Source organism: Leptodactylus fuscus, chromosome 11 (assembly GCF_031893055.1).
Source record: "Leptodactylus fuscus isolate aLepFus1 chromosome 11, aLepFus1.hap2, whole genome shotgun sequence".
NCBI classification, from domain to species: Eukaryota; Metazoa; Chordata; class Amphibia; order Anura; family Leptodactylidae; genus Leptodactylus; species Leptodactylus fuscus.
Window position 1 is genome coordinate 1,866,550 of NC_134275.1, and position 27,499 is coordinate 1,894,048.

General features: G+C 42.0%; 1 protein-coding gene across 1 annotated transcript in view; it reads right to left on the reverse strand.

Moving 5' to 3' along the window:
- The window catches only part of TENM1 (teneurin transmembrane protein 1), a 441,834-nt gene that overhangs the window by 92,626 nt on the left and 321,709 nt on the right, over positions 1 to 27,499 (reverse strand). The window contains exons 20-21 of the mRNA XM_075259290.1: positions 26,162 to 26,429; positions 8,408 to 8,551 (exon numbers count right to left, since the gene is read on the reverse strand). Coding sequence (XP_075115391.1) covers positions 8,408 to 8,551; positions 26,162 to 26,429 — 412 coding nt within the window. The remainder of the gene's footprint in view (positions 1 to 8,407; positions 8,552 to 26,161; positions 26,430 to 27,499) is intronic.

Consider the following 27,499-nt stretch of genomic DNA (forward strand, 5'->3'; position numbering starts at 1 on the left):
TGGGGTCCATGTGCTTGCCGTGAGATCTCCGCACAAGTCATGCAGACAGGACAGTAGATTGTGAAGTACTTTCCTGTCTGCATGCTCCCTGCGGAGATCTTGCAGCAAGCACACGGACCCCATTATAGTCTTTGGGGTCCGTGTGCTTTTACTGCACACTGCTTGCCAATGCATTCGGTAGTCTCTTCGGAAGTTTCCCATGCGGACTCCCCCGAACGTATTACCGACACAAATGTGAACGAGGCCTGACTCTTATGTTTCACTTTCAAACAAATATACTGGGTTCCCTTTGGCACACTTGATGTATACTGTTTTAGCCGTTCCTGTATAAAATTTAACTTTCATTTAGAATCCATAAAATTTTTTTACATGGCAACCACGGATAGTTGGAATAAATGCAGAGATATATAGCCGCCGTATCTCTATGCATTTATTCCAACTACCCGTGGTTGCCATGTAAAAAATTTTTATGGATTCTAAATAAAAGTTATATTTTATACATGGTCCGGTCGGTGCTGGATTTCCTCTTTTGTTGCTTCTGAATATTTCCAGCTGGTCAAGTCCACCTGCTCCCGTGCACACCGGCATAAAGATGAGGTCTCCAAAAAGGGTGAGCTGAAAATTTTTTTTCCTTAGCCGTCCCTGTGTCCGTTGTTCTGGTCCTCCAGTGGAGATGTGAACATAGCCTCCATTTGGAGTAAAGTTATTAGCAACCATTCCAGTCCCTGAAAAACGCAGTTTATACGGTAATTGCCCTATATTAGGAACACACAGATACGCTTAGTGTTACTGTATTTGTCTTGTGTTTTTGGTTCTAAAAAAATCTAAAATCTTGTATTATATAATAATATTATACATCATAATAACCGGACTGTCCCCTCACCAAGCAATTATTCAGGAAAGAATATTTTTATACTATTATTTTTTTAGCGTTATTACACTGGCAGGATTTTTATCACTATTTGTACTCCTGGACATGTAGTTTGAGCAGACTGATCTGTTCCTATGAGCGTTTCTATAAGGGCCAGGTCGCTCATGTGTGTTTTCCTTTATTGCTCTATACAAGGCCTGCTGTGACAGCAATGCAATTGCACAGCCTCGCAGTTTGGTCATGTGAAATCATCGTTGCTACAGAACAGAGGGGTAGGAATTGGTAGGAGGGATTGCTTTGATTTCTTTTAGACTTTAATTTGGTTTTGACTCAATGGGGGAGATTTAGGCTGAAGCCCCACGTTGCAGAAATACAGCTTTTTTTTGTGTTTTTTTGAGCCAAAGTCAGGAGTGGAATGAGCAAAAGGTAGAAGTATAAGAGCTTCCTATATAATCCCCATTACTTTTGTAGCCATTCTTGACTTTGGCTCACAAAACCGCAACAAAATCTGCAACAAAAAAAGCTGCATTTCCGCAACGTGGAGCCTCAGCCTTATTCTGCCTCGTACTCCACTTTGAATACTGAAAGTGTGTGACTTTTTATGGTGAAGCTTTGTTCGTCGTATGAGTGGGCCAATGGCCTCACCAGATTTAAGATCTTATACACCAGTTTAATGCGTTAACTAATCCCTGAAAACCATGCCAAGTACTAGCAGCATACACCTCCTCATACATATGTAGCACACCGCCAGCTGGTGCAATGCTTCAATATGTTATCAGTACGATCAATGGTGTACATCAGGGGTGCCCAATACGTCGATCGCGATCTACTGATAGATCGCAAAGGACGTATGGGTCGATCGCGGGATGCAGGGATCCCCGGTGTCTGCTTCTTCACAGTGCAGGCTGAGAATCATCTCCGGACACTGGCAGGCTGGGGCTGCGGCAGCCCTGCCTGCCAGTGTCTGTAGAGGACTCTCAGCCTGCACTGTGAAGAAGCAGACACCGGGGATCCCTGGACAGCCACAGAACGCCAATTATGGGTTTTCCCCATCACCTTCCATGTAGAAGTAGTATATACTATAGATACTTGTGCAAGATGTCATCCACCTAGAAGTGAACAAGGTAACTCAGTAGGTATTAACCAGTTCAGAGGCTGTTACTATCATCTCTCTTATTAGAAAGTGATGGAAATCAAGCACCAGGATATAAGATACGTAGGTTGGTGTTTTTGCTAATGTTATAATATTTGGAATTTTTCTTTGCCCCTATCACCTCTCCAATGTACACCCTTATGCATTAAGTGTTAAGGCATTCATCTCAGACTGGGTTGGCACCAGTGCTTGGATTCCGTCCCTGAATCTGCTTGAAATCTGACTTTTCTCTCCGCATTTTTCAAGCTGTAACCAGGCGGAAAACCAGTGGACTCCATTATAGTCTATAGAATCAGTAGGTTTCCATGGATAACTGCTTTGTAAGCAGATTGGGCTTCTATTTATCAGGTCCCCAAGCAGACCCGAAGAACAGGAATCCGAGGACAAGTGTGAAACTAGAGTAAGCTGGTTTCCTTCTTAGAGGAATCTGGTATTAAAGATTTCTGAGACCATTTGATCGTTGGACATTGTAGGTAGGTTTTATCTCCTTACAACATTGATTAAAAAGGGAGTCCTCCTAGATATATTGTGGCATAGTGACGGCATAGGTATCTGATAGGCGAGAGTCCCACTTCTGACACCCAAAGTATTAGAAGAAAGGAGGGTCATCTGGTTCCCAGATCCCTGTAAACCTGAATATAACATACTTGAGATAGCCATGGACAAGCACCCATCTCCCCCCTGTGCTGATTCACTAGGCAGAACAGGAACCATACAGATATTTAGTATCAGGGGTTAGTAACACTCTTAGGGAACGTGCACCTTTACAGGCGTATGGAGACTTACAAGCCATTTTTGCTCCACTGGGGGATTATGGGAAAAATATACAAATCTGTTTTCCAGGATGTAATTATTAAAACAGGGCCTGTTTGCTGTCTCTTAGCATGTTCTATAGTCTGAAAACCTGTTTCCGTATAAGCACGTCTTACATGGTCAAACCATTTACCTAATATGAACAAACATTTCACCTTCTTTCTAAAGATCACTTTTCAATTAATTTCTCATGATACACGATCATCAAAGTTTGATATAAGTTTGATATATACTTTTAAGGTTCCCATATATGTTGCAATCTTACTTTTTGGGTTATGTGAATATGATTAGTCATTTGTAAATATGTTTCTGAATTTAGGTCCCATTAAAAACCAAAAAGGCTTTTTTTCGAGCTTTAGCTAATTCCAAGAACATAAATGATACAAATGATACAGTTTATAATCTTCCTACAAATGAGTTACCACATTCTCTACAGTGAAAATATGTAATCTGTAGCTAAACCGGTCACGTAGGATGGTAAAACGGCTTGGCCTGGAGTAAAGCGCCAATACGCTTAGGAAATCACAGCAGTTCTTAAAGTGTCAATTACTAGTCATATAACTAATAGTAAATTATGATGAAAGACCCAACTACTCTCATAAGTTATACGATCTGCAGCAGTGACATAAACCATTCCAGGAACCCAAAATAACACAAGCCTAAAAAAAAAAAACCCTCTCTCATTCTGTCAAAGTGTAATATATGTTCTTTCTAAAACCATAAACTGGAAACAAGCCAAAGTGCGAACATTTACTTTGGGGCAATCTGATGAAGGTCAAAGCTTTCAACATTATGAATACATTATATTAATAACAATTTATAGCAACAGGCGTTACAGATAATAGTTATATGTTATCATATTACTAGGAGGCAGTCGTGTAGCAATGAGGAAATAGTCCTCGCCGTCAGTGGAGAAAGGTGACTGTATAGTACACTCCACCGTGACCTAATCAAATGGCTGCACTACTTAACTATAAAATCTCTCCCTTTTGAGAGGTTCATTAACTATCAACTTGACTCTTTCTTGAAAAACCATTTTACACACTCAGAAAAAAAAAGACATTGGGAAAAAAAAGGAATATAATTCATAAGACTGTGTAAGCCAATGCCGAAGAAAAGCCTTTGCCAACAAAGAGAAAATAATGACAAGGACATGTTGATCTTTGAAGGTTTATGAAGACTTGAAGTCTGTAAATGTGGAGGAAACATGAGGATTCCTTGTCGGCCTAATACAATTTTTATAAATATGATATATATATACTTACTAGGCAAGTCACACGGTTATAGCATAGGCTTTGTAAGCGGCTGGCTGGTCAGGTAACGGAGGGGGTGTAAGCGGATGGCCGGTCAGGTAACGGAGGGGGTGTAAGCGGATGGCCGGTCAGGTGATGGAGGGGGTGTAAGCGGATGGCCGGTCAGGTGATGGAGGGGGTGTAAGCGGATGGCCGGTCAGGTAATGGAGGGGGTGTAAGCGGATGGCCGGTCAGGTAATGGAGGGGGTGTAAGCGGATGGCCGGTCAGGTAATGGAGGGGGTGTAAGCGGATGGCCGGTCAGGTAATGGAGGGGGTGTAAGCGGATGGCCGGTCAGGTAATGGAGGGGGTGTAAGCGGATGGCCGGTCAGGTAATGGAGGGGGTGTAAGTGGATGGCCGGTCAGGTGATGGAGGGGGTGTAAGCGGATGGCCGGTCAGGTAATGGAGGGGGTGTAAGCGGATGGCCGGTCAGGTAATGGGGGGTGTAAGCGGATGGCCGGTCAGGTAATGGAGGGGGTGTAAGCGGATGGCCGGTCAGGTAATGGAGGGGGTGTAAGCGGATGGCCGGTCAGGTAATGGAGGGGGTGTAAGCCGATGGCCGGTCAGGTAATGGAGGGGGTGTAAGCCGATGGCCGGTCAGGTAATGGAGGGGATGTAAGCCGATGGCCGGTCAGGTAATGGAGGGGGTGTAAGCCGATGGCCGGTCAGGTAATGGAGGGGGTGTAAGCGGATGGCCGGTCAGGTAATGGAGGGGGTGTAAGCGGATGGCCGGTCAGGTAATGGAGGGGGTGTAAGCGGATGGCCGGTCAGGTAATGGAGGGGGTGTAAGCGGATGGCCGGTCAGGTAATGGAGGGGGTGTAAGCGGATGGCCGGTCAGGTAATGGAGGGGGTGTAAGCGGATGGCCGGTCAGGTAATGGGGGGTGTAAGCGGATGGCCGGTCAGGTAATGGAGGGGGTGTAAGCGGATGGCCGGTCAGGTAATGGAGGGGGTGTAAGCGGATGGCCGGTCAGGTAATGGAGGGGGTGTAAGCCGATGGCCGGTCAGGTAATGGAGGGGGTGTAAGCCGATGGCCGGTCAGGTAATGGAGGGGGTGTAAGCGGATGGCCGGTCAGGTAATGGAGGGGGTGTAAGCGGATGGCCGGTCAGGTAATGGAGGGGGTGTAAGCGGATGGCCGGTCAGGTGATGGAGGGGGTGTAAGCGGATGGCCGGTCAGGTGATGGAGGGGGTGTAAGCGGATGGCTGGTCAGGTAATGGAGGGGGTGTAAGCGGATGGCCGGTCAGGTAATGGAGGGGGTGTAAGCGGATGGCCGGTCAGGTAATGGAGGGGGTGTAAGCGGATGGCTGGTCAGGTAATGGAGGGGGTGTAAGCGGATGGCTGGTCAGGTAATGGAGGGGGTGTAAGCGGATGGCCGGTCAGGTAATGGAGGGGGTGTAAGCGGATGGCCGGTCAGGTAATGGAGGGGGTGTAAGCGGATGGCCGGTCGGGTAATGGAGGGGGTGTAAGCAGATGGCCGGTCGGGTAATGGAGGGGGTGTACATCTCACACAGACTACTAAGGTGGGTGAGATGAGAAAACGCCTGGTTCTCGGCAGATAATTCTATCTGCTGAGGGTTATTGGGCTGGATTTTTTAGGAATGGCAGATAGGTTGGTAGTGGGACCTGTCATTCCACCTCCCTCCAGTCCACACTTTGGGGATGTTCTGGCAGCGACTCAGCTGCAGAGAGTCTCCTTGTCAAGGAGGCTTAGGAAGTTGCTCCAGCAGCAACACTTTGGCAGAGCTTGGCTGGGGAGCTGACAGAGAGGTCATATTTTTGGAGCCGTGTCCTGAATGATTCTACTGGGTTTTGGATTTCTGTTGTTCTAGGTGAGGTCACCTATTCTATGATTAGTCAGTGCCAGGCAGGGAGGGATTTCTGTAGTGTTTCCTTTTGTTGCTGCACTGCCTTTATGAGTGAAAATAAACTCTACCTTTGTTTTGGACTAAAGAATCTGGACTTGTGTGTCTATGCCCCCCCACCTAGCATATATATATATATATATATATATATATATATATATATGTATATATATATAAATATATATATATATATATATATATATATATATATATATATATATATATATATATATATATATATATATATATATATATATATATATATGAAGAGCTCAACGGAAAAATGGCCTAAGTCCAAAAATCAATATTGTGAGAAAAACGAAATTTAAAGTTTTAGCCTAAAGCAAACGGGCATTATTGTGGAATATATCTATCCAATGTAATCAGCTAATGAACACCGTTAATCCTAATCATAAATTGTATTATTTATTAAAAAAATGGCAGCTTCATGTATAAATATTATTTATTTAATATTATTAATTAATTACTACTATTATTAAACGATGAAGAATAATAATTACCTGCCTCCCTTTTCGGCGCTAAATATGTGCAAAAGTCGATTTAGAGCCTTTTAAACAATAAGACAAAGTTTTTACACTAATATAAACAACAGACCGGAAGTCACGATTTCAATGAAAAAATGACCAACGAGAGTGAAGTAAGTCAGTTTGTATTGGACTTAGGCCATTATCCCATTGAATGTAAATTCTTCTGCATTGAAATATATGGACTTAGGTCATTAATCCTAGGTACCTTGTAAACCCAATGCATAGAACGAGGTACAAAGAAGCTTTCTAGGTAATAATTTGAAATATGACAAAATGTGGACTTAGGCCATTTTTCCGTTGAGCTCTTCATATATATATACACCCCATCTCCTGGAGATAACACCACCATATATACATATATACCCCACCTAGCAACCCCAGACCCTGACAGCTTTCAGTGTCCTTGGGACAACCTGGCCAGTCATTTGGGGTCTTACATATATGCAGCAGATATGCTTCTAAACAGGTATCTGCCCCCAGAACCCAGAATCAACCCAGTCCTGCAGATAGAAAAGATCATCTGCATCAGTGTTTTCCCCTTTTGAATCAGTGCCAACACTGCTATTTTTGTCAATATGTAAATGAGCTCTTTTAACTCTTTGAAGCAATTGCAACACCCTGTTTGATCCAGGTGATCCTAAGGGTGCATTCACACAGAGGAGAATTTGGTGTGGAATCCGCCTCAGATTCAGCGCTGAAAAAAAGCCTCCCATTGACTTCAAAAACTATAAACTATAAACTGCTAGCAGAAAGAGGAAACCATCGAAGTCAATGGGAGGCTTTTTTTTTTAGAGCTGAAATTCCACACCAAATTCCTCACCATTTTCCTCCGTGTGAATGGACCCAAACCTATCTGCAGTGTTATTGATATGCTGGGTCCTTTTAATAGAAGTTTGCCTTGCAGTAATGGATCAACTTCAATGAGAATGTCAAATTGCCATTTAGGGCACAGAAAGAATTTCTTAAAGGGATTCTATAATTAGAATACTGTTTTGTTTTTTTTTGTTTTTTTTTTAACTAAGCCCACGTCGCAATAGCTTTAAGATCGGCTATTCTTCTATCTTTAGAATTCTTCTCCTTGCCCTCATTCGGTAGATTTCCAGGTTTTTGGTTTTATGCTAATGAGTCTCCAGACAGCACTGAGGGCGTCCCCTGTGCTGCTTGAAAACTTTCCATCACTGCCTTCATCTTTGAGCATGGGAGAACGCCCCCTGTGCTGTCTGGAGACTCATTAGTATAACGACCACAACTTGGACATCTACTGAACAGCAGCGTGGAGAAGAATTCTAAGGGTAGGGGAAGAACAGCCTAAGACTATTCCGACATGGATTTAGTTAAAAACGGGATTCTATTAGAATTCTATTATTCTGATAGAATCCCTTTAATGTTTTAAGAATGCACCACTTGGTAGTCAAAAAAGACCCCAATACGGCATTAACATAAATACTTTAGTCTGCAGTTACTAAAAGAATAGCTTTTACTCCAAAAATGAATTATTTAATTCAGAAAGAATGTAATATTTCACAATAATGCTAACCTCTGGCCCATGGCTCCCTGCAAACTGCAAGAATGCAAATCTTTCTCCTGCACATTGGTTCTACATATAGGGGCTTGTATTTGTATTATATATCATACTTTTGCCAGGACAGAAACAGATTGATCTCAATGTAAACAGATGTCCATCTTTTTGCATCCATTAAATGGATCTGCTAATAGAATGTGATGTGAATGGAGCTTTAGTCAAACTTTCTCTGAAAGTTTCTCCTATATTATAGGGTTACATGACATTATAGGGTTACATGGCTACGGGACATTATAGGGATACATAACATTATAGGGATACATGGTTACAGGAATATGTTCTTACCATTATGAGGATTTAGTATATGATGTTTGTTAAAGGTCCATCCTCCAATATTTGAAGAATCCATCTCAAATCCTTGCAAGGTGACTGTTCTCCGTTCCCATAATAGCAGATCCGGGCACGACTCATATTCGTATCCAACTGACACTGCCACACAGAAATATAAATGGTTGAAATGTATTTTCTGCCAGTTACCCATTTGATTATTTTGCAGAATTTCATCAGATATTCAGGTAAGTAGATCAGTCAAATCTCAGATCTGATGTCTACAAGTGACAGCTGTATAATATAAGTATAAATCACTGAAGTTTGTATGTCTTTATGAAGAATTTCTGATACTTTACTTTTCTAGCCGGCTGACATGTTATCTTCAAATGAAAAAGCAGCCAAAGTAAATTGCCTCTATTACTGTTTGCCTAAAGCACAGAAAAAGTCATATTTCAGCTCATGAAATGCTGAAAGCACAAAATAACTTATGGCTAGATTAATCCTCGCCCGTTCGGTGCGAGCTTACAGTCCAATTTGGTGATCAGGAACTCCTTAGCAAAGAGACAGTCCAGTAGTTATTAAATGATCATCAACCATGTCAGGAAAGAATAAATGGACGTCTTTACTGGAAGGCGTCTTAGACAGTCCCACGTTTTCACCTGTTCACTGGTTCTATGTGAATACTGCTGTAATCACCTTTATATTTACTAACCGCATCCTACCCGGTATAAAACTAGTCAATGGCCGACTAGATGGAGGAATGTAAATGCCACTGTGTATAAATAAAATCCAATGTAACAATGTAACATACTACTACTCCTTATCTTTATATAGCGTGCACCTATTCCACAGGACATCACTATTCAGAGGGTATCTGTACTATATCACACATTACACAGTAACATGCCAGAACTTCTAGGAAACAATCTATGCAGAAGTAGGGGGAACAGAAAGGTGGAATGTACAATATTGATCTTGTGCAGCAATGTTTTGTTACAAAAAATCAGAATAGAACACATGAAACAAAATGACCCAGTTACTCGGTCGGTATCTGAATATGCAAATATGCAACTTTTATTAGGGTGCAATAAGTGTGGAGAAATTGTTGTGATTTAGGATTTTGTTTTTCAGGATTTTTAATGCTGGTTAGGACAAAGGTAAGTGATGGTCTGCCTAAAGACATGTCCTGGGGAGTATTAATCTGAGTGTCCAGGCTAGAGTATTCCAGAGAATTGGTGCAGCGTAAGAGACAGGCACTTTAGTATGTAGATTCAGATACATTATCTATCTATCTATCTATCTATCTATCTATCTATCTATCTACTATCTATCTACCTGTCTGTCTATTTACACTGTCTAACAATAAGTATTTGGACACCCATGCAAATGAAAATATCTGCGGTCGTGATGTACGTCACGCCTTCTGCCGTTACATAGGAAACAGCATTGGTATTGGTATCGATTTCGAGAAAGGGGTAATTATGGGGTACCACAGAAATGGTCGATCCTTAAGGGACATAGCAAGCAATCTGTATTACCCAAAATCAGTGGCCTATGTGATTACAAAGTGGAAGGTGAACGGTGATTGTCGGAATGTGCCCCGAGTCAGCAGACCCCCGAAACTGGGAGATAGAGAGCGACGAGTGCTGGCCAGAGAAACTGCACCCAACCGATGGCTGACATACACAAGGAGTCTCACCAGGCATCCGGGAGTATTGTGTCCCTCAATCCCATCCGTAAGGAAGTATCTGCTGGGGGCTACTGACTATTGGAAAGGAAGAAATGGTGTTTTTCTATTCTACCCCAGATGTCCATATACTTATTGGTAGACAGTGTCATCTATCTATCTATCTATCTATCTATCTACATACTATGCTCATCAGTCTACACCAGGGGTTAAGAATGTGCGGCTCTCCATCTGTTGTGAAACTACAACTCCCAGCATGCATACTGGCTCTGCTGTTCTTGGAACTCCCATGGAAGTGACTGGAGCATGCTGGGAGTTGTAGTTGCACAGCAGCTGGATAGCCAAAGGTTCCCTACCCCTGGTCTACACAGTATATACAATATACACAGGGCCCCTTCACACTTCGGATACGGTGACTGATTCTGAACATTAAAACACGGTCAGAATCAGCGGCGTGTAAAGCAGCTCCATTCATTTCTATGGGAGCCGGCATACGAGCGCTCCCCATTGAAATGAATGGGCTGCTTTTTTCACTACGAGCAGTCCCATTGAAGTGAATGGGAAGCGCTGCGTGTACGGCTCGGCATGAGCAGAGCGCCGGGCCCCTTCACACGGCGAGCCGTACACGCCGGCACTTTCCATTCACTTCAATGGGAGCGCTCGTAGTGAAAAAAGCAGCCCATTCATTTCTATGGGGAGAGCTTGTATGTCGGCTCCCATAGAAATGAATGGGATCTGCTTTATATCCGCTTTTATCTTTATATCTGCTTTTTAACGTTCAGAATCAGTCACCATAGTGTGAATAAGCCCTGAGATAAGGACAGGTATTACATTGAGCTCCGGCCCAGCCGCTGCCTCGCCCTATCTAATCTAGTTCTTATGGTGACAGGACATGTGACCCCGCCTCTTATACATAGAGGTCACATGTCCTGCCTGGCCAATCACAGCCTTGTACATACTGAGCATGTCTGTGGTGTCTGTGGGCTTAAAGCTGCCGGAATGGCTGCTCAGCAGTCTATACAGTATATACAATATACACAGCAGTCTACAGAGTATATACAATATATACAGCAGTCTACAGAGTATATACAATATATACAGCAGTCTACACTCTATATACAGCAGTCTACACAGTATATACAATATACACAGCAGTCTACAGAGTATACAGAGCAGTCTACAGAGTATATACAATATATAGAGCAGTCTACACTCTATATACAGCAGTCTATACAGTATATACAATATACACAGCAGTCTACAGAGTATATACAATATATACAGCAGTCTACAGAGTATATACAATATATACAGCAGTCTACAGAGTATATACAATATATACAGCAGTCTACACTCTATATACAGCAGTCTACACAGTATATACAATATACACAGCAGTCTACAGAGTATACAGAGCAGTCTACAGAGTATATACAATATATAGAGCAGTCTACACTCTATATACAGCAGTCTATACAGTATATACAATATACACAGCAGTCTACAGAGTATATACAATATATAGAGCAGTCTACACTCTATACACAGCAGTCTACACAGTATATACAATATACACAGCAGTCTACAGAGTATATACAATATATAGAGCAGTCTACACTCTATATACAGCAGTCTACACAGTATATACAATATACACAGTATATACAGCAGTCTACACAATATACACAGTATACAGAGCAGTCTATACAGTATACAGAGCAGTCTACACAGTACATATAATATACACAGTATATACAGTGGTCTGCACAGTATTTACAGCAGTCTACACAGTCTATACAGCAGTCTACACAATATACAGAGTAGTCTACACAGTCTATACAATATACAGAGCAGTCTACACAGTATATATAATATACACAGCAGTCTACACCATATACAGAGCAGTCTACACAGTATATACAGTATACAGAGCAGTCTACACAGTACACATAATATACACAGTGGTCTACACAGTATATACAGCAGTCTACACAGTCTATACAGCAGTCTACACAATATACAGAGTAGTCTACACAGTCTATACAATATACAGAGCAGTCTACACAGTATATATAATATACACAGCAGTCTACACCATATACAGAGCAGTCTACACAGTATATACAGTATACAGAGCAGTCTACACAGTACACATAATATACACAGTGGTCTACACAGTATATACAGCAGTCTACACAGTATACAGCAGTCTACACAATATACAGCGTAGTCTACACAGTCTATACAGTATACAGAGCAGTCTACACAGTATACATAATATACACAGTATATACAGTGGTCTACACAGTATATACAGCAGTCTACACAGTCTATACAGCAGTCTACACAATATACAGCGTAGTCTACACAGTCTATACAGTATACAGAGCAGTCTACACAGTATACATAATATACACAGTATATACAGCGGTCTACACAGTCTATACAGCAGTCTACACAGTCTATACAGCAGTCTACACAGTCTATACAGCAGTCTACACAGTCTATACAGCAGTCTACACAGTCTATACAGCAGTCTACACAGTCTATACAGCAGTCTACACAGTCTATACAGCAGTCTACACAGTCTATACAGCAGTCTACACAATATACAGCGTAGTCTACACAGTCTATACAGTATACAGAGCAGTCTACACAGTATATACAATATACACAGTATATCCAGCAGTCTACATAGTATACACAGCAGTCTATACAGTATTAAGTCTACACAGTATACACAATATACACAGCAGTCTACACCGTATACACAGCAGTCTACACAGTATACACAGTCTGTACAGCAGTCTACACAGTATACACAGCAGTCTACACAGTATACACAGCAGTCTACACAGTATATACAATATACACAGTCTATACCGCAGTCTACACCGTATACACAGCAGTCTACACAGTATATACAATATACACAGTCTATACAGCAGTCTACACCGTATACACAGCAGTCTACACAGTATATACAATATACACAGTCTATACCGCAGTATACACAGCAGTCTACACAGTATATACAATATACACAGTCTATACCGCAGTCTACACCGTATACACAGCAGTCTACACAGTATATACAATATACACAGTCTATACCGCAGTCTACACCGTATACACAGCAGTCTACACAGTATATACAATATACACAGTCTATACAGCAGTCTACACCGTATACACAGCAGTCTACACAGTATATACAATATACACAGTCTATACAGCAGTCTACACCGTATACACAGCAGTCTACACAGTATATACAATATACACAGTCTATACAGCAGTCTACACCGTATACACAGCAGTCTACACAGTATATACAATATACACAGTCTATACCGCAGTCTACACCGTATACACAGCAGTCTACACAGTATATACAATATACACAGTCTATACCGCAGTCTACACCGTATACACAGCAGTCTACACAGTATATACAATATACACAGTCTATACCGCAGTCTACACCGTATACACAGCAGTCTACACAGTATATACAATATACACAGTCTATACCGCAGTCTACACCGTATACACAGCAGTCTACACAGTATATACAATATACACAGTCTATACAGCAGTCTACACCGTATACACAGCAGTCTACACAGTATATACAATATACACAGTCTATACAGCAGTCTACACCGTATACACAGCAGTCTACACAGTATATACAATATACACAGTCTATACAGCAGTCTACACCGTATACACAGCAGTCTACACAGTATATACAATATACACAGTCTATACCGCAGTCTACACCGTATACACAGCAGTCTACACAGTATATACAATATACACAGTCTATACAGCAGTCTACACAGTATACACAGCAGTCTACACAGTATATACAATATACACAGTCTATACAGCAGTCTACACCATATACAGAGCAGTCTACACAGTATATACAATATACACAGTCTATACAGCAGTCTACACCATATACAGAGCAGTCTACACAGTATATACAATATACACAGTCTATACCGCAGTCTACACAGTATACACAGCAGTCTACACAGTATATACAATATACACAGTCTATACAGCAGTCTACACAGTATACACAATATACACAGTCTATACCACAGTCTACACAGTATACACAGCAGTCTACACAGTATATACAATATACACAGTCTATACCGCAGTCTACACCATATACACAGCATATACAATATATACAGCAGTCTACACAGGAGTCAACCAACCAGCTTTAGGGATGAGCCAAACCTAAACTCAAAGTTCAGCACTGAAGTTGGGGTTTGGGTGCCCGAGCCCGCAATGTTGGGCACACACCCTGACTGTGCAGTTCGCTCATCACTACCCATAACATTTTTATAGCTCAGTTTTCAGAGATGCATAGGGCATCATTTTTGCAAGGCCAGCCGTCCATTATAGTTCTACTATTTTGGGTCATGTCTGTTGTGTTGATCATTGTTTATTAAAATTTTTGAGTGAGGGGCAACAGTGAAAAAAAGCGCTGTTGTGAAACATTTTTTATTACAGGTTTGTAGTTCAGGCATTTTTGGACATAGGGCTACCTAATGTGTATGTGTTTCAAGTTTATTTTTTTGTAACTTTTGTATGTGTTCAAGGGTTACTTTTTTACTGTCTTGAACCCCAGGGTGTCTGATCACTAAGGGCCAGACAAGCCTGGAAGCCTTTATATTAGGGCTGTCATGGCAGTGGTCACCAGCTCCAGATCTTGTTCCTTCCCAAACATGGAAAATGACACCTTGGCCATCTTCGGATGTGGAGTCAGTTTAATGCCTGCAATCAGTGCGGGGGCTCATAGCGGGAACAGTGGCGGGTCTCTGCTTTATAATAGTAGGGCAGCCACCATATCTGAATACCCAACATGCGGTGTACTATTACAGAAGATGTCAGGAAAGGGTTAAAGGGAGTCTGTCAGCAGGAACATGCATTTCAAACCAACACCATTACCTTGTAGGGCGGCTATTACACTTTCCACAAATGCTTTTCATGTTCTGCATTGCAGCCTTGTTTTCATGAGAATCCGGATATTATTCTTCTGGAGATTAGCTGAAAGGGGGTTAAGGGCATTTCTTCTCCTGATGGGACTTCATTCTCTCTAGATAACCGCCCCGACCTTTCGCCCCGCACTGCTCGCCGTGGCTTGAGGTGACATCTTCCATTTTGTCACATTTTTGTTTGAAGTTAAGGGCAGTTATCTAGAGAGGAGGACAAAGCCCCAGCAGGAGAATAGAAGACCCTTTTCAGCTCCTCTGCATGAGAATAAAATCATGATTTTCAAGCAAATGGAGCTGCGATGCAGAACATAAGAGACATTTCTGTAAAGTATACAATCCACCCTACAAAGTACTGGCATTAGTTTGCTGCTGATTCTCCTTCTAACAGATTTCCTCAAAATATCAAAAGTAAGAAGTGGCAGCCATATTAGTAACACGATGGAGGCTCCTATTGCATGATTGAATTTCTAACGAAGTTGGTTTCCTGCGCAAAACAGTTACTTCTAGTGTCTGCAGATGCTGGACAAAATGCCATTGCTATTAAAGGGATCCTATCATTGGATACTCTTTTTTTCTAACATGTAGGAATAGCCTTAAGAAAGCCGCCTCTTCTCCTACCTTTAGATATCTTCTCCGCGCCGCCATTTGGTAGAAATCCAGGTTTTCTTCAGTATGCAAATGAGTTCTCTCAGCACTCAAACAGCTCTGGGGGCGTCCCCAATGCTGCGAGAGAACTCTGCAGTGACGCCTCCATCTTCTTCTGGAACAACCTCTCCCTGTGTCATCTTCTTTCCTGGGTTTTAATCTTCTAGGCATGCGCAGTCGGCTCTGCCATCAGGCCTCGGGCATGCCCGTAGCCACAAGAAAATGGCCACTTACAAAGTAAGCTTACATATTTTCTTGTGGCCGCTTACACAGTAAGCTGGTGTAAGCGCCTGAGGCCCGATGGCAGAACCGACTGTGCATGCCTAGAAGATTGAAACCCTGGACGGAAGAAGACACAGGGAGAATGGCGTTCCAGAAGAAGATGGAGGCGTCACTGGAGATTTCTCTCGCAGCATTGGGACCGCCCCCAGTGCTGTTAGAGAACTTACTTGCATACCAAAGAAAACCGGGATTTCTACCGAATGGCGGCGGCGAAGACATCTTAAGGTAAGAGAAGAAGAGGCTTTCTTAAGGCTATTCCTACATATTAATCAGAAAAAAAGGTATCCAATGATAGGATCCCTTTAAGACTTTTTTGGAATAGCAATGTTATTTGAAGATTGACGTGACAAATATATTCTAATACCAATCAACCAGCTATGACAGATAATGACATAAGTTGGCAAGTCGTAGGCCAGGGGCTTGACTTATCAAAGCGGCCTTCACGAGATGAATGCAGAAAGACGCCATCAATTGCCTATTTGTCGATATAAAGAGCAAAGTAGCAGAGCCAACACTCTAACTCCGGAGCTAATGATGGCCAATGCATGTCATTTAGCTTTATGTCAACGATCTTTTGATTGTTCATTACGAGTTTATTTTTGCCTTGCTGGTCGGCTGTTTGACAAGGCCAAAGTGGATTTTAATATACATTAGGGGGCATTTAATTCCTTGCAAACCATAGACTTTCTCAGTGTGCATTAAAATGATGACATCACATCTCCTCCGTTACAGGCTTTAATAGCACAATAAGCCATTTATCCATGTATAATTGAGAGCCGTTTCGAAACACATTGGCATCGTTTGTGTTTTGTTCTAGCTGCAAACGTTGGGAAAGTAACTAGGCTTGTGAATGTGCTGAGGATGAGCTATGGCGGGGGAAGGGGAGAACTTTAATCGTCCCAAAAATGCATCTTTTCTCTCTATCTGCAAAAGATATTTCTGAACTTTATGCAGTTAGGCCTCGAAAAGCCATTTAAGCTTCTAACATTGAAATGAGCCATAAACACATAGTAAGAATGCTCAGGAGGTGGCAGAAAACAAAGTCTCCAAATGAAATCAGACGTTCTCCAGCCGTAAAGGCGCAAAGATTAAATTAACTTGGAAAAAAAAATCATTGATTCTGTTCATGACTTATATCCAAATCCTCTATTAATAACTCGACGACCGTTCATTTTCTGATTTCATAACCCATCAATTCATTTTGTGGTGTGTGAGAGTAACGATTACGCATTCATCTGAAGGGAACAGGCGCCTTTTGTGCTTCCGTAACCGTACGCTGTGTCCAGGATTTTGATGATGAAACATTTGGCCGTGCGAGTCGTTTATGCCAGGGAAATTATTTTTATTTCAGTTGTCATTGAACATGCTTTCCCTGTGGTTTATTATGATAGTTAGAGGGCTCCAAATTCTACAAACAGATAATTATTGACAAAGCTACAAATAACATTCATGTACATTGCCAGCCTTCTGTCTGCCTACAGTAGAGGAATGGCAAGAAAGTGACAACTGGGAAACTCAAGACTTACCGTAGAAATGAAGAACGTTAGCCATGGGTAAAAATATTTCTATGGTATGAGAAGTGGAAAGCAACAATGTAGAGTCATGGTCATAAGTGTTGGCACCCCAGAAAATTACATATTCCTCTAGACAATTATTGCAATTACACATGATTTGTTATGCACATGTTTATTTCCTTTGTGTGGATTGGAACACAAAAAAAAAACTGAGAAAAAAAAAAGCCAAAATTGATGTACTTTCACGCAAAACTCCAAAAATGGGCCAGACGAAACCGTTCGCATCTTCAACTTAATATTTGGTTGCACACCCTTAGGGCTAAGTTCACAAAAAATGGTCAGGATTGTGATACGGAATCCACGTCAAAATCCTGTTGCCTCCCATGGAAATCAATGGGAGCTGGTTATTTCCTTTTTCCGTGAGCGGTTTGTTCCCCCTCGCAGAAGAAAGAAGCGAGCTGCCCTTTCTTCAGGTGGATTCAGCTGCGGTGTCCGCCTTGCGACAACATCCTCCAGAATAAGCCCATTCATTTGGGCCTAATGTGGAGTGGGAAGCTACAATGGGATGATACTGCACCAACATCCCATTGCGGCAGCCGCGACAGAATATGTTGACGCAGAACCCCGTGTGAACCAGCCCTTAGGAAAAATAATTTGATATCAGTCGCTTCCTATAACTATCAAAAAGCTTCTTACACCTCTCAATTGGAATTTTGGACTACTCTTCTTTTGCAAACTTATCCAGGTCTCTCATATTTGGGAGGCGCCTTCTCTTCTTCTAAGAGCAGTTCTCTCTACAGGTGTTCAATGAAATTTAGATCTGGATTCATTGCTGGTCTCTACAGAACTCTCCAGGGTTTTGTTTCCATCCATTCCTGGATGCTTTTTGAAGTATGTTTGGGGTCATTGTCCTGCTGGACGACCCATGACCTGAAATGCAAACCCAGCTTTCTAACACTGGGCCCCCAAATCCTTTGGTAATCTTCAGATTTCACGGTTCCTTGTACACAGTTAAGGCACCCAGTGCCAGAGGCTGCAAAACATAACCCCAAAACCTCTTTGAACCTCCCCCATATGTGACTGTTGGTCCTGTGTTTTTTTTTTCTTTGTAGGCTTCATTCTGTTTTCAGTAAACAGTAGAGTGATGTGCTTTTCCAAAAAGCCAAAATCTTGGTCTCATCTATCCACAAGACACTTCCCCAGAAGGATTTTGGATAACTCACATTCTGTTTAACTGCAGTCTAGGTTTTTGTATGTTTCTGTGTCAGCAGTGGGGTCCTCCGGAGTCCTCCTGACATAGCGTTTCATTTCATTCAAATGTTGATGGATAGTTCACGCTGACACCGATACCCCCTGAGCCTGCAGGACAGATGGAATTTCTTTGGAACTTGATTAGGGATGTTTATCCACCATCCCAACTATCCTGCATAGCTTCAATGCCATGGCTTGTAAACTTCTTGATCATTTTGCGCACCGTGGACAAAGGAACATCAAGATGTCTGGAGATGGACTTGTAACCTTGAGATTCTTGATATTTTTCCACAATTTTGTTTTTCAAGTCCTCAGGCAGTTCTCATCTCCTCTTACTATTTTCCACGCTTAATGTGGCACACACAGACACACAATGCAAAGATTGAGACAACGTATCTGGTTTCAGATGTGATTTTTATATTGCCCACACCTGTTACTTGCTACAGATGTTTGAACAAGCAAAACATGGTTGAAACAAAGTCCCATTTTTGGAGTTTTGTGTTAAATTATTTCCAATTTGTCTCTTTTTCTCATTTTTGTGTTGTTCCAATTTGCAATTTGCAATAATTTTCTGGACGATATACATTTTCAGGAAAAATTTCAGGGGTGTCTATACTTATGGCCATGCCTGTAAATGTAGAACTTTAAAGGGGTTGTTTTTTATGTGTAATATTAACCAATTTGTGGAAAATGGCTATATGATCAGTCCACTAATATAAACTTTTTAGACGCATGGTAAAGCCAGACTTTCTTGGTAAACTGGATTTGTACAGGTACAGAAGCTGAACAAGCACGGATGGAAGTGCCGACGACTTATTTGTGCTCAAGCTAATGAAAAGTGCAGCTCTCCTAAGACAAGGTGTAAGTTCTCCTATAAGAAGACCGCGGGCTCCGTATATATTATTTTATATACTGCGATATTTAGGTGAGTATTCGGGCAAGAGTTTCCTGGTTATTTTCAGTCCTAAGCATGTGAAACCTAGTGAAAAACATTTGCAAATTGCTGATAGTAAGAAAAGCAAATATATGCTCAGGGAAAGTTAAAAAGAAACTGGAAAGCGCAATAACACCTCAAGATAAGAGTGTGAGTGATATGTGGAATATGAAAGGCAGAAGGCATTGGGTGAGTGGTCTGGAAAGATTAAATGCTAATGTAATATTTGATTTAAATAAGCCTGGGCCAGGGGAAGGAAGGCTGAGCGAAGAAATGAGGAGCGAGATAATTGAAATAATTAAAAGAGAATAATTAATTAAGAGGAATGGTATGAGGATGACTGAGCCACAAAAGGATTCATGAGAGGGAACACAAAATGGAAAACAGGACCATTGATTAGAATGATTGAGAGGGACAGATAGGAGAAATGTGCAAAAGAAAAAAAAATAATTATTAATAATAGACCAGCATGGAAAAAAGCGGAATATCAATTTTGGTGACAAATGATGCTGCTCAAAGTTGATATGGTTGGATGAAGACACGAAGCTAGTCCAGCCTATACACCTGCCAAGAAAAATCCAACTCCAAATATGGTAACTGGACTAAACCCCTGGTTCAACATCTGACCCCAAATATTTTAGTTCCCATAAACTTTAATATTTTCAAGCAAGGCGTCCAGTCCCCTCTGGAACTTGTACTACACAGTCCAGTCACATTAATGTCACCACCTGTCACAATCCAGAATAATCCCCTTTGGCAGAGCGGACCGCGGCGAGACCTGCAGGATGAGAGGGGATGTTGTGATGATGTCACTGGGATGTTGTGATGATGTCACTGGGATGTTGAGCCGACTCCAGTGCCGTGGCCAGCTGCGCTAGGTTATGCGGTTGAGCATCCATGGCGTGAACAACCCGATCGAGGTGGTCCCACAGATTCTCGATTGGGTTCAAGTCCGGGGAGTTTTCTGGACAAGGGAGTACAGTAACCTCCTCCTGGTGCTCCTCGGACCATGCACATACACTGCGAGCTTTATGACACGTCGCATTGTCCTGCTGGTAGATGCCATCATCCTGAGGACAAAACAATTTGCATGTAGGGGTGAACATGGTCCGCAAGGATAGATGCATACTGGTGCTGATCCATTGTGCCTTCTACAATGATGAGTGCACCCAGATGGCTGATGACACGCGCCTTCTGCCATTGGTTATTTAAAATTGACGTCAAAAGAGGTGGTGGTCACATTACTATGACTGGACTGTGTAGTATCATATCCTGTGGCATAACCTATCTGTATACTTTAATCCACCCATCCCCGTATTTTCCTTGGGCACCCTCTTCTGCACCCACTCTCTTTCAGTTATGTCTTTCTATTAAGTTAGACATTGACAATGTTGCAATTTAGGGCTATAAATCAGTGATATGATGGATTCTGGATTTACAGATTTGACTATTATGGTTGTGACTTCTGTCGTGAGAGATCCACAGACTATAACGAGGAACAAAGCAGAAAGTTTACCATTCAATGTCATTCAATGTTGTCTACAGTCATCAAAAGGTACAAATCAGTCTACTATATAAGGGGTCAGCACCAGAGCGTCACCAGTGATAGAGCCAAGTGCCCCGACGTGCGTTTCGCCTTAGCGTGGCCGGTGTCCGCCCTGTATATCAAGCCAGGTTTCCATCCTCAGCCCCGAAAAACTGGACTGGGGACGGCTTCCAGTTTCAGATTTAAAACGTATTCATTTGCTCGCCTGCAAGCTCTCTGCGGTGAAACTGTTTCTTTCGGCCGGACACAATGTCCGACTTTGTGCCCGGCCGAAAAATCCGGTTTTCCCATGGAGAGGCCGCAACCGGACACCGATGGTCAACTTTAAAAACCCATTAAAATGAGATACAAAGATACAAAGTTTCTCTCAGCAGCCCAGTAATGAGGCTCATGTATGATGTGAGAGCTCTGAGATGTTGATGCTTATTGATAGGCAGGCCACGTCGTTCCCTTTATACCTATTATTCTCAATTGTATCAGAAATGTGTTGCTTATCATTTATGAGCTCACTTGTGTCCTTTTATGGCGGTGTCATGTCAGAGGTGCCTCAGAAAGTAGCGTAATGTATTCATGGATAGGCTCCAGTTCAGAATGGCTAATTTGATACACAGGTTTCACAACATGCCTAGACCGATGTGATAAAAGGTCAGGAAAATAGAGAGACTTTATCACCCGCTACTCCCTTTCAGAACGACTGTAGGGAGCAGAGATATTACTGTACTTGTCCATATGATTGCGAGCAGCAGGGCTGTGGCGTAGTCAGAGTCGAGGATCCGCTCTCATTGTTTCTATACTCAGTCTCTATTCTATTTTCTATGCAGCTCTGTGTCTGTGGAACTCTCAGTTCCATTAAAGCATTGGCAGCGATGGTATTAGCTTGGCAGGTTACTCTCTGTTCCGTGTTACAGTAAAAAAATAAGAATAGGGGTTGGAAAAAAAAAAAGATGAGATGTGGAGTCTCCCGGCAGGCGCTGGGCCCATTGCAACTGCCCTCTTTGTTCTTTCAGCCTTGACAGAAAGCATATATTATAAAATCTATTTCCTTTGTTATTTGTCCTTATGACAAAGAAAAAATATATTATGTATCTAAACTCTATATCTTTCCTTTTACTGTATCTCTCCATCTAGTTTTATAAGAAGATAGACAATAGATAGAAATAATGGGGGGGCTTATTAATGTGGGGGCAATGTGGGTCTAACACTTCTAAACCTGCTCTATAGGGACCTTTATTCTCACAAGCCAAAATTCTGTCTCACTTCCCAATGCTTGAATAGTGTGGCTAATTTTTTTGATGCCTCCAAAAATCTCCATTGTACCAAAAAAATCAGTCTCCATGGTCCTTGCACCAAAATTCTGTCTCATCTGAGTCTTTAAGTTGAAAGACTGAAAATACGTCAGATTTATCACAGTGACGCTGATGCTGGCTGATAAATCTGCTGTACCTTTGGCCCGTCTAGCGCACCTTTGGCCCGTCTAGCGCACCTTTGGCCCGTCTAGCGCACCTTTGGCCCGTCTAGCGCACCTTTGGCCCGTCTAGCGCACCTTTGGCCCGTCTAGCGCACCTTTGGCCCGTCTAGCGCACCTTTGGCCCGTCTAGCGCACCTTTGGCCCGTCTAGCGCACCTTTGGCCCGTCTAGCGCACCTTTGGCCCGTCTAGCGCACCTTTGGCCCGTCTAGCGCACCTTTGGCCCGTCTAGCGCACCTTTGGCCCGTCTAGCGCACCTTTGGCCCGTCTAGCGCACCTTTATAACACCTTTTAGTTGGATTAATTCTGATCTAGAATTTTACAACACAATAATGGCACATCGTATCTTTATGTCCTCGGGCACATGTGGTTTTATATACCGCTAGAAAGCAGACAGTACGCCGAATTCAGTGCAACATCAGCTTTCCCGTTATGTTTCCCAGGGCAAGAGATATTGGTGCTGTAACTGATATCTCTTCACTGTCAGAAGGGCGATCCTAACAGACTAGCTGGGCTGTGAGGAACGCCCCTCCTGACAGTATTGTCTATAGCGCTGTACTGTCAGAGGAGGCATTCCTTACCAGCCAGCCATGGCACGGAGCTGTGAGGAATGCCCCTCAGTATTAATCTATGGATGAGTACTGTCAGGAGGGAGAGGGCATACCTTACAGCTCAGCATTATGGCTGGGCGGTAAGGAACGCCTCCTCTGACAGTACAGAGCTATGGACAGTAGTGTCAGGAGGGGCGTTCCTCACAGCCCAGCTAGACTGTCAGGAACACCCTTCTGACAGTGAAGAATTATCGGTAACAGCACTGATATCTCTTGCTCCGGGGCACATAATGGGAAAGCCAAAAGTTTGCTGAATTCTGTGCACTGTCAGCTTTCTAGCGGTATATAAAACTGCATGTGCCGGAGGACAGGAAAGGTCTTCTTTAAGCCACACACTCTTTTTGAGAATTCACACTCAAATGTCTATGAGGTTGAAAAATTTCAGCTCAAGCAAGAGACACCAAGGTACACCAAAGATGTGCCACACCACGACATAGATGTGCGAAACCACGACAAAGATGTGCCACATTTATGCCAGTGTCTAGATGCAAGCATGATAAATAATAACCATGGATGATGGATGGATGGATCGATATTACTAGACTGGCCCATTCATTACTTCTCCTATACTGCTTGCAGTAAATTGGCTTTGGATATTTCCAACTTCTATCCAAGGATAAATGCAACTCAAGCTTACCTGGAGACGGCAGATGAATGAGCCTGATAATACTGTATATACAACATGCCTTAAAATACACATATCAAGCAGTCATCCCTCACTAAATCCTGTTGACACATAAGATAATTAAAGTAAAATGTATTCTTAAACACAAGACTTCATGAATATATTAGAAGGTGGTTATGGTAAGAAACATATTCCACCTTTAGAAGCTGCTCATTAAAGGAACTTATGAGAGATGAATGATTAAAGGAATTTGCAATTAGGGAAAGCAATAAATCTGCCAGCTCTAGACTTTCCATATGACACAGTGCAAGAATAATGAAGAATGTTGCTGTTTCTAAGTGCAATCCTCAAGTAACCTGTCTTTTATAAATAGCTGTATGACAGCCTTCAAGTCAAGAGGAAGAGGCTAAAGGAATAGAATTGCAAATAAAGGAAAGTGATAGAGGGCTGGGGGTCATTTCAAGCATAAGGCCTTCTGAAAATAGCAGCATGCCTACAAAAAACACATTCTGATGTTAACACATGACTGCTAAAACGCCGCTTCTGCAGCAGTCAGTGCTGAGGTGTTAAAACCTGGCGCTGCAATTCGCTGTAGTGTCTCATTTTCTTTCTCATTATCCCATTGGACTTTTAATGACCTAGAGCGGTTTTATTGTTTAGGCTTAATAATTGGAATGAATTATGCAAAATTTTATTATATGTTTGTGAATTTCTCCATTTCTAAGCATGAATAATATATTAAGATAAATATACAGACAGACAAGATCACACAATAAACTCTCGTAATAGAACGGTGGCTGGGGGTCTGTTTAAAGCTTATCGAGGAGATGTATGTAGGCTGGCATATCTGTGCAAAACTGACGGAGGAAGATCCCATGAGCTCTATGATGATTTGGAATAGGATTAGAGTAAAAAACAGAGTAAATCCTGACCGGACTCCTAGGAGAGACAGTGAGAGTCCTGATTACACCCCCACTGTGCTCTTAGGAAGATTCTTTTGTAACCTTGGCCAGATCTATGCCTTGCCACGATTCTGTCTCTGAGCTCCTTGGCCAGTTCCTTTGACCTCATGATTCTCATTTGCTCTGACATGCACTGTGAGGTCTTATATAGACAGGTGTGTGCCTTTCCTAATCAAGTCCAATCCATTTAATTAAACACAGCCGGACTCCAATGAAGTAGTAGAACCATCTACTCAACCATGTTTAAAGGGATCCTATCATTGGATACCCTTTTTTTCTGCCTAACACGTAGAAATAGGTGTAAGAACGCCTCTTCTCCTACCTTTCAATGTCTTCTCCACGCCACCATTCGGTAGAAATCTGGGTTTTCTTTGTTATGCAAATGAGTTCTCTCGCAGCACTGGGGGCGGTCCCCAATTCTCAAACAGCATTGGGGGCATCCCCATTGCTGCAAGAGAACTCTCCAGCGCTGCCTCCATGTTCTTCTGGAACGGCTTCTCCCTGTGTCTTCTTCCGTCCTTGGTTTCAATCTTCTAGGCCTCGGGCAGAGCCGACTGCGCATGCCAGTGGCCACAAGAAAATGTCCGCTTACTCAGCAAGCTGTGTAAGTGGACATTTTCTTGTGACAATTTGTATATTCATGTGATCTATGTAACATATCTTATTTCACTCTTTTGCCAAAATCTGCAAAAATTTTTTTTTTTAATTTTATAGATTTTTAATGGAATGTTTCAGGTGAGACCCTTCATCAGACATGAGCTGCCATTTGGGAAAATTCAGCTAAAATTTTTCTAATGGTTTGTCCTCAAAGAAAATGGACTTTCTACAATAGTCCAACAAGCCTGTTTACCACGTTGAACATTCCACTTTATATCCTAACATCTTTTATATTATACATTTCCATTTTCGACAGATAACTTCTTTATGATTTTTTTTACCAAACTGTTCCGTCAAGAAGTCCGCAAACAAATGTCAAAAAGTTGGTCACTTCTTTCTTATCTTACTTCAATTTACTGAACAGGTAGTGAATGGATTCACAAAAGCAGTCATTCACAGATAAGATCCTTAAACTTAGTTATTCATAGATAAACACAGATTTCCATTTCTGTTCTGCAATTTCAAGGGCATTTCCTGAGCTGAACATATTCAAAGAAGAAGACGACATGAAAAAAGCTTGAAAAATCCATTTGATTATAAGCATGAAGATAAATGAGGAATAACATACCTAGTGCTTCTGAAAGACCGGATACTTTCTGGCCATAAATATCCGTTTTATTCCAGGCAAAGGTATAAACCAAGTTGATAGCAGCAGGAAACCACTTCTGTACAAGTCGTCCTTCCACTGTTACAATTAGATGTACTTTACTTAGTCCGATAGGGATGGTTGCGTGGGTTAGGATAATGTGTATGAGACTCTTGTAGCCCAGCGTTCGGCTGCTTAGGTAGCTAAGTTTCAGAAAACTGGAGGGGATTTGAATTTCTTCTTGTACGACCTACAAGGGACAAGGAAACCGTGTTAGAGCCATCGTTATGGATGTTGCAGACTAATGACATTAATTCAACTGTCTTACAAAAACATCAGCTTTTCTAAGAGCAATTTTTTTTAAATCCAGACCTTCTAGAGCAAGAACTTCTGTAACTGTTGAGGGTCTTCCTACCCAAAAGTTACCATTTGATGAGTCACAAAAAATTGTCCCAGCATTCTGAGCTGAACTACAAATCTGTATCGATGGCACCTTACATAGTCAATGGAACACTAAGCCTACAAATATACATAGACCTGATGAAGGCTCCGCATTATGGAGCTGAAACATAATGTGCCTCTGTATAGTGCTTTTATCAAATAAAACATTCAAGATTTTGTTCAAAGAGAAGAAATGGCCTGCGTGGTTGGATCAGTGCTGAGGCACCTTGACCATGTTCGGCATTGATTGTCAAAGGTAGAACAGAAGACAATTCTGCTCCTATTGTTTGCTAGTCTGAAGCATTTTCATCATGTTTCTGAACAAAATAGTCTTGTAGAAATCTTGCAGAAAATACAGGAATTAATCTCCTGCTATATCAGCTCCACGAGGTTGGTTCAGGACATAACCAAAGGGACTTAAAAGGGATTTACCATGAACATAACATATATAAGTCCTTCCTGTTTTGCACCATACTATTACATCACCCACTCATATAGTTAATGCTTAGCGCCGTCATAGTCGGGGGGTTCAAGGGGGTGCCATGGTAGATATGAGGCCAATCATGTGTAGGAATACTATTTGCGGTGTACTGCAGTATAACATATTGCAGTACATTTCACTGGGGATTGGGAAATAAAAATGTTATGCATTAAAGACAGAGATGGAAAATATGAACAAAGTTGTGCGCATTAATGCCCAAACGTCTCTCTGCCCTTAGTAGACAATTAAAAGTTAAACATTTTTGTGAATATCAGTAATTTAAAAACTGCAGAGTTTTAAGGATGTTCTCTAACCATCTTAGTGGTGACAGTCTGTCGTCTTGACTGATTGACAATGGATACGGCCATGAATGCAGGAACTCTCTATGGTCAGGTACC